The sequence below is a fragment of the Vicia villosa genome, linkage group LG7, assembly GCF_029867415.1.
Source record: "Vicia villosa cultivar HV-30 ecotype Madison, WI linkage group LG7, Vvil1.0, whole genome shotgun sequence".
Classification (NCBI taxonomy): domain Eukaryota; kingdom Viridiplantae; phylum Streptophyta; class Magnoliopsida; order Fabales; family Fabaceae; genus Vicia; species Vicia villosa.
In genome coordinates, this window is record NC_081186.1 from 17211526 (window position 1) to 17220849 (window position 9324).

General features: G+C 36.1%; 1 protein-coding gene across 1 annotated transcript; it reads right to left on the reverse strand.

Annotated features, from left to right (window-relative positions):
* Positions 1 to 460: 460 nt before the first annotated feature.
* LOC131618712 (uncharacterized) lies at positions 461 to 1657 on the reverse strand. Its single transcript, XM_058889879.1, has one exon. It carries the CDS (start codon positions 1655 to 1657, stop codon positions 461 to 463), a length of 1197 nt encoding a protein of 398 aa, XP_058745862.1.
* Positions 1658 to 9324: the final 7667 nt, after the last annotated feature.

Here is a 9324-nt window from a genome sequence, read left to right on the forward strand (position 1 = left end):
TAGCGTCGGCCCATCACTACCTTTGCTTCGGGGTTTAAAATGACAGTCCCGACACCGACACTAGGCCGACGCTAAGCGTTTGTAGCTTCGGTTTTTGGTCAATTAGCGACGGCTTTTGGCCGACGCTAAATTGCTGTTTTCTTGTAGTGATATATGACAGACAGATATGTAATTCTACCCTCATGCTGCAGGAGTTTGCAGTGAATGTGTTGATCAGAGCAATCTACCATGGTAAGCTGCACTTTATTCTCAATCCACATAATCCAGATGCGACCATTAGGATGTTGAGAGTAGTTATCCACCCAAGACCACTAGTTGCCAAACACTTCTCTAATCTTGGCAGCATTATTTTCTTTAACTCTTGTCTCTAGTAAAGTTATACAAGGCATATGAAATTAGTGGAGATGGGCTTTGATCTCCCTATGCCTGACTCTTTTATTCAAGCCCCTTACATTCCATGCTATGACCATGGGACCTTGTAAGCAGAAATCTCTCCATATTCCTCAAGACCCAAAACATCAAATCCATTTTGACAGTTAATAACCTCTAGAGGTTTGTCAGCCATTGGTTCCTTGCCTTTGATGGTACTCCTAACAATTGTCCAAGGTGCAGTCTCAGGCTCAGTTGGTTGTAGGACTGGGACAGGCTCACTCTCAGCTGCATTTTCTGTTCCTTCCTTAGTTGTTTCTTTAACAGTCCACACCTTCTTTATAGCTTCTTTCTTCTCTTTGCATTGATGGCCTACCTTGTTGCATTTCTTACAAAATTGGGGCTTCCATTCATAATCCACACTTTGTTTAAAGCAAACTCCATTTGGGCCTCGGATATTAATACTCTCTGTCAACTCTGTGGAGATATCTACTTCAATTAAAACCCTTACATAGGAAACCCTCAATTTCTTGTCAGTGCATTCATCCGTCATCAATGGTTTCCCTATGACACTTGCAACTTTTCCGATACATTTCTCTCCCCAAAAAACCAGAGGGAGCTGTGGGAATGTAACCCAGATCGGAACAATTTTAATCATATCATCCTTCATAGTGAAATCAGGGGTCCATTCATGAATGAACATCAGTTTCCTATGAATCGTGTATGGGCCTCTGTCCAGCACAACCTCCTTGTCTTCCTTCGATATGAAACAAATGAGGAAATAGCCTTCCTCGTTGTAGTAGATGTTTGGCATAGAGACAAAATTCCAAACATTGTTGATGAAAGTTTTGACAGCATTCATAGACAAGTTCGATCCTATCACATATATGACTATAGCATTCTCCCAATATTGGACTTCTGACACAATATCACTTTCCTCTAGATTTACTTCTATCTCCCCATTCACAACCCTAGGGGGAGTATATTCGATATGTTTCCTAGAAAAGGGCAAACGATTACCTTTAATAACATCAACCCACGGCTGATTCTTCTCTTCTGCCTCAGTTTCCACTTTCGAATCCGCTACTAGATCCTCTTTTGTTTCCTCAGAAATCGTCCCTAATGGTGTTTTAGGGTTTGGCTCCACAATTTCTTTCGTGGGTGTGTGACGGGACTCTCCTTTGTTGCTTGTTTCTGATGTATGGGTAGACGAGGGTGAGAATACACGTACACTCGCCGGAGGAGTCGTAACCGCCAATCTGCGCGGTCGGCCACGACCACGGCCCATGATGCTCCAAAATCGCCGGAGCACAGAGAGAGAGTTTTTTGAACTACAATCTTTTTAAAAAATGGATTTTCTTGCAAACAAGCCCAATATTTTTTGATCCAATCTTGATCCTCAAGTCATCCAAGGCCTCAAATCTAGTTGCCACAAATTTTTGGATTTTTATTTGATTTTATATGAATTATTAATTATTTAAAAGTAATAATTAATTTATATAAATCATGGAAAAATCAAATATTTTGTTAAAGATCTCATTCAAATCACATTCAATCATATTTTAAGCAAGATATTTGATTCAAATTCGTGCACATGATAATTGGAAAATATTGAAGCAATTTAGGCCTAAATTAGAAACATATTTCAATCAAATTTTGGCCAAATTGAAAATCAAGGATTCATCAAGATTCTCTTCAAATTTGTTGACCTAAATTATTCCATTATATAAACATAACATCATCAATTGTCAAGGTCACGAAATTCTCTACAAAAAGAGCCCAAACCGAGTCCTAAAAAATTCAAGAAAACTTCAAGATCAAATTCTAGGTTGCAGGGAAGTTCAAAGCATTTGGAGGATTCAGCAACATTCCTTGAGGATTTCTGAAGCTATCAGTACCATCACCAAGCCTCAAGCCTCAAGAACACACGCATAGCAGCCCACGATTTGCGTTTTCTAAAAACCTTCAATCTCAACAATTCATGCATCATTCACGTAATTTAATTGCATATTTGTGTGGTATATGATGTTATGAGTGTTTCTGGAAATTTAATTGTGTTTTTATGGCCTTATGAACAAGATACCATGTTAGGGTTTCAAGCTTTAAAATTGGGGTTTTCTGTTTAGGGCAAAATTAGAGGAAATCAATAGCATATTTGAATTCAGGGAACTTGGACGATCCTGATGGAAGGGTCGCGAAATATTTTTTTGTTGTTCTTGTAGCATTCGTAAATGGCAGGTGTGAAAGGTGAGGCTTTTATAGCGTGTTTGCAAACAAGCGCTATAAAAGATGTTTTGCGGAATTTTTGGGGAAGAAGATGATGAAGTGGCGCGTCCTGATTGGCCGGTTTGAAACAAAATAGGCGCGTGTTTGGTTGATGGATGCCTTGGATCCGGTGCATTCAAGTCCTGTGCGTACCACATGCCTTCATCTATTTCAGCCACTGGATCATCATCCAATCTCATCCAACGCACCAGAGCCTGCGTGTCCACCATAGACCTCAGTGCCATGCCACACAGGATTACCAGCTAAGTTTCCCAAATTTTTTTTTTATTTATTCAATAACTAGTTTTCAATTTAATTGTTTTTTTTTCTTTCTTTTCTTTTCTTATTTTTTATATAAAATTTCTTTTAATCTTTTGTTTCTTTCTTTTTCATAAAATCATAGTCATTTATTTTTAATCTTTATTTTATAATTAAAATAATTAATTTGATTTAATTGTTAATAACCTTTTTTTATTTATTTGATTAAATGGTTAAATTAATTTTTTTTCATTACTTAATTAGTTTAATATTTTTTTAATTGATTTAAAAACTTATTAGGGTTAAACAATTGAATCGAAAATTTATTTTTTGCCGATTTAATTAATTAGGTTGAAAACCAATCATTAATTAATCTGGTTTTTATTTATTTTATTAACCATGGTTAACTTGTGCCCTAAATCAGGGTTTGCGAGGTTTGTCATTAGATCATTTGTACACTAAAAGTTCTTTTCTTTGTGCCACTTTTCAGGGTTACCTCAAGATCCTCCGACTACGTGTCATACCAATTGAAAAGCTAAGTTCTAACTCTTTTCATTTAAATATCATTTTATTTTTAACTTTTGCCTTATGGGTTAAATTAGGGTTTACTTCATCTGTTAATGAGTTCCTCCTATACCCACCCTCCTCTTTTGCCTTTATTGATTTTCAGGGTTAACCAATCAGTCAAAGCTCAAACCTTCGGTAACCCTAAAACTCGTTCTTTTTTTTATTTAATGATTACTTGTGTTAAATCTATTGCTTTATGGGATTATTTTATTGCTTTTCATCCCCTTCCCCATGGCTATAGTTTGTAACTGCTCCTGGGTTGTATTGTGTGGCCTTGAAGGCACTTAAAACTGTTATGCTTTATATTATAATTGTGTGGTTAGTAATTCTAGGGAGTGCAACCTCGAATTGAATTTAGAATAACTAATTTACAAGATAATTATCTGAATTGAATCACATGATTGTGCACCCACACACCTTTTATGGTAACCCCTTTTGTTGCCTGTTGCCTTGTTGCCTTTTCAATGCAGAATAGTAAAGTCCCTCGGATACGAGGACACCTCAGCAAATGTTGCCCCCAGTTCATCACTAAAGATCATAAGTCCCAGTGATGCTGCCTTCAGTTCGGTTATATGATCTCGTCCCTAGAGGTTGCCTACGATGATGTGATAGTCCCTTTCGACTGCTGAGGTGTCCTCTTGGTTGCCTAATAATGACTATTCTTATCCTTCCCTTAGACTACCTGCCCTTTCTATGGCAGGGACAGTCTTATGGCGAACGATACCTTCGACGACCCTTCAACCTCCAAATAAAAGGACTTCCTACCCTCCTATGGTATGGATAGCCCTGAAAGGCTAAAAGAAATCTTTTATAATGTTAAGGTAATTAGCTCCTAATTGCTTGCTCTGGTTTAAATCCTTTTCTACTCTTTTCTCAAAAACCTTCAAAAAGCTACGCTTATTTACAAGCTAAAGTCTTATTTCATTTCTACACTTTTGAAAACTAAAGAGCAAAGCAATTAAGAGCCCATGGAAAACCATGGATGCAAAGGGTGCCTTACACCTTCCCTTTGTATAAATTACCCCCCAAACTCAAAATTTCTTTTAAAGGTTTTTTCTGTTCTTTTAGCCTTTCTTTAATTTGGATAAAATAAAAGTCGGTGGCGACTCTTGCTTACCGCGAAATTTCAAAAAGTCAGTTCTCCCACCGTATTACACATGCCCCACGCAGTCAGAATGATATGCACACCTTGCGTTAGGATTATAGCAAGGAGAGGATTTATTGATGTTTGGTGGAGCTATTGGTGCAAGTAACTTTTCCTTTAGTGGGTGTTGCCATGCCTGAGTTAATGACATATTGATCTTGGTGAAGTTCCTTCTGGGCATATCTTGTCTGCGCTGGTACCCCTGTTGTTGATTTTGTTGAGGTGCTGGTGTAGAAATTCGGACAGCTCCAACAGATTGGCTACTATCATTTTTTTTGCGACCCTTCTGACCGTGCACAGCATTAGCCTCATTCCTCCCACTATAGGGCTTCTTTGTAACACTAGAAGAAGTAGCCATATGAATCTTCCCACTTCGGATGCCACTTTTGACACGTTCCCCGGTTAATATCAAGTCGGTAAAGCCAACTGACGAGCTTCCCAGCAAATAACTGTAAAATGGGCCAGTCAACATGCCCATGAACTTATCTACCAGCTCCCTATCAGCCAGGGGAGGTTGAACTATGCCAGCCAAGTCTCTCCACTTCTGAGCATAGTCCTTGAAACTTTCTCTCGGCCCCATGGACATGTTTTGTAATTGTGTGCGAGTCGGTGCGAGATCAGCATTATATTAGTATTGCTTGAAGAAAGCAACGGCCAAGTATTCCCATGTAAGAATCTTCCCATGTTCGAAGTACACAACTCCTTTTAAAACACTTAGTTGTCAAAATCTTCAACTAACACCTTGTTCCATCAATTACCGGTCACGCACCGGTTTCAAAGTGGATGTCATTCCCTGATATGTGTCATCTTATAGCAAGTGCGTACGACCGGGTGTGTGTTGATTTGACGAGATTTGAAGTTTCGGAGACATTTTTTCTATTTCATAGTCGCCCACCTTTAGACGTGTCCGAGTGCAAGTTGTAACACCCCGAATTTGATTAATTATTTAATTAAATTAATTAAGGATTTAATATTTGGAATTTGTCTAAGTTGGGATTTATCGGAGAAATTGGAATTTTATTGCATTGGAGTAAGTTGCATTGTTAATTATGGATTTAAGTTGTGGAAATAATATAATAATAATATGGGAATAATATTGGAATATTACTATAATTGTTATTATTATGAAATTATTGGAATAAGAATGAGTTTGTTGTTTGGGCTTGTTTTGTGATGGTGATAGTAATTGGGAGGTGTATGGAGTTGAGCCCAATGAGAATAGTTGTTATAATAATAATAATAATAATAATAATAATAATAATAATATTAATAATAATAATAAAAATAATAATAATATTGTTATTACTATTATTATTTGGATATAAGAAATTATAAGGGAATTAGGTTTCTGTGGAAACAGGGTTTGGAGGAGAGGTGAAGAAGAGAGCCATGGCGGAAGAGAAAAGCTAGAGGAAATCCAATTTTCGCAGCAAGTTTCTACAGGGAGACACCTTAGCAAATCAGACGTTTCTCCCAATCCAACCGTTGGATCGTCGCGGTTCTTGTACACAACATTCCAGACTCATAGAGGTAACTTCTGACCGGAGCAATTTTTCGTTTTGATGATTTTAAGTCTGTCTGACAAAGCAATTTCCGAACAGGTTTTTGGTGCGTCTCTGGACGTTGTTAGAAAAGATTTTTGGAGAAAAGTTGGAAGCGGAGGCATAAACTATGGCAACCTGGAGAGTCGAGCAATCTCATATCCAAGGTTAGGGTGGGGTTCTAGCTCTATAAACAGGATTATGATGAATGGTATATGGGGGGTTATGATTATGTGAATTGCCTCTGTTTTGTGTGTTGTGATTGTATTGATGAAGTTGAAATTGATTGATGCTTATGAATAAGTTATAAAAGTTCAGTCAATGCTAATGGTTGTGGGGAATTAACCTAGGGTTTATAACTATTATTGAGGAATTAAGTGCAGGAAATTGATATCTATTGATGTTAATTATTAGATGTTGTTATTACTAAGTTGAGAGTTTCTGATGAGATCACAGCGCCAAGGATGGTTCGCGACACGTGCTGTACGAGTTTTCGAAATATATTCTGATTTTGGCTGTTGGTTGTGTTGCATAGTTGTTGGGACCAAAACTCATTAGGATTCCCTTGAGTAAGAATTATAATTATTATTGGTGTAGGAATTGGGTTTAATTAATTTAATTAGTATATCGTTGGAATTGATTAATTTAAGAAGTAGAAATTATAGTGATGATTATTGGTGAAGTGATAGTATAATTTAGGGTGTTCAATTAAGTTGAATTGTTCAGTTGGATTTATGTAGGTTATGTGTATAATGGCTGTAGCAGAACAGTAGCAATGATGATGGCTTATGTAGCAGTAACCCAAGTAATGAGGATGTTGATATTTAACAAGAGTTGATAATAATTAGTAATAGAAGTTAACAAATAGTAGAGTTGGAATTAGAATGGTAGGAATTGTTTAATAGCGGATTAATTAATAAAATGCAGAGTTAGCACCTAGAAATTTAGGGACTGTTTTGTGATGATTATTTGTTGTTGTTATGTTGTTGTTTCTACGTTGTTGTGGAATATGTTGTTGTTGTTGAACAAGTTATTATTACTATGTTGATGTTGATACATTGTTGTTAAATTTCGTTGATTAAGTTATAGGTTTTATGACCAACATTGTTATGTTGTTGTTTATACGTTGTTGTTGGAATACCACGTTTAAGTTGTTGATGACTAAGTTGTAGGTCGAACGACCAATATTAGATTAAGTTGATGCTATTGATGCATGTTTGAGTTGTTGTTATCGTTGTTGTTGTTGTTGCGTTGATGTTGTTGTGATGTTGTAGTTGTTGTTGCATGCATACATTTACATTGTTTAAGTTGGCCTTGATGGCATTGTTTAAGTTGGCCTTGATGGCATTGATTAAGTTGGCCTGGATGGCACCTGATTAAGTTGAAATGCCTCGATAACCTGGCATATGTTTAAGTTGGGAGCTCTGCTCCAATGGTACCACATGCATGTTCATAGTTGTGTCACATTTTGAGTCGATGTGAAGTTGTTGTTGTTGTTATTGTGTCGTTGTTGTTATAAGTTGCTGCTATGTTGTTATAAGTGTTGCTGTGTTGTTATAAGTTGTTATTGTTATGAGTTATTGTTGTTATAAATTGTCATTGCTATAAGTTGCTGCTCGATACAAGTTGTTGTTATGAGTTGCTGTTTGTAATAAGTATGGTTGCTATTAAGTGGTTTATTAGTTGTTGTTGTTGTATGACTATTGTCTGGAAGCGGTGAAATAGTTATTATAACTATTATTATAATTGTTGTTACTAATTATTGTTATACTTGTTGTTGATAATTGTTGTTATAACTGTTGTTGATAAATTATTGTTATAATTGTTGTTTAAAAATTATGAAGTAGTTAAATTGTATGATATAATCCTAGTATATTATTTATCATACGTTTTTTTTATATTGTTGGATATCTCACCCCTTCTGCTGATGTTTCCCCTACCATAGGAAATGGGCAGGTACTCAAGAATAGCTATGGAAGTTCGAAGTAGTAGTATGAAATTTTTAGTTGCTGTTAGTTCGAGTTGGTGTCTTGCTCTGATACGTAGCACTCGGGGGGATGTTTTGTTTATGTCGTTGTTACTATAAGTTGATGAATATTGTTATTATTAGTTGTTTGAAGTTGTTTCTAAGTTGTTGTGATTACCAAATGTTGAATAATTATAAATTGAAAGTTGTATGTCGAATGCTATGTGTCTACCTTATAAAGAAATACCGGTTTTGTTGTTTAAGTTGAAAATGTGACATCTCATTTGTTTTATGTTTGAAATTTTTCGCACTCTGATTTTATGTAAATATTGGATAGAAAATGGGGTGTTACACAAGTTTTTTTGAAACCAAGGTGTCCCATTCCAGCTACTTCTTGTGAGTGGACGGCGCATCATACAAAAGAGGCGGACACTTGGCCAGATCCCTTTTTTGAAAGAATGGTGGAGTTCGAAGAAATGATGAAGCAAGAGAGGGAAGAAAATAGAGAGAAGTCGAAGAAGTTACCGGTTTTAGAATTAAGCGCCAATTGATCGTTCGACGTATTTTAGATTGTACCGGATCTTTTTGTAATGACCGGATGTGTGTCATTTGTTATATGTATTGTCATATAGAATGTAAGATCAAATCGATTCAATACATATATAATATATCTATATTTAATGTTTCAATATTTATGTCATTCCTGTAACACTCCAAATCTACCCCGCAATTTAATAAGAAATCAGAGTGCGAAATCTCAAAGAAAACAATATATTTGAGGCGTCACATTTTCAACTTAAAAAAAATCTCATGCAAGCTCATTAATAAAGATACATAACACAATCAACGCAGGAATCATAATCCATTATTCATTCAAAATCAAAATAACTTTTAAACTTCGTAGCGGAATTCACAAAACTGATAGACTTCAAGTTATAACATTTTTGTCAACATGGCAATAACTAAACAAAAAGTCTCCACACAATGATATCAAAATCCAACTAAAACATAACATCATAAAGCAAGCAAATGACCAATCCCCAGAGTGCTACGTATCAGAGCAATAGACACCGACTCGAGCTACAAGGGTAAACGTCTACTCCACATTGTTACCTGCACGTTACCAACAAAGGGTAACATTCAAACAGAAGGGGTGAGATATCAGATAGTATAAAGGAACGTATGATAATACTTATAGCAAGGATAAGATCATA

What these genes read in the sequence shown, in the direction of transcription:
- LOC131618712 (XM_058889879.1), bottom strand. Translation starts at nt 1,657, where the DNA reads ATGGGCCGTGGTCGTGGCCGACCGCGCAGATTGGCGGTTACGACTCCT.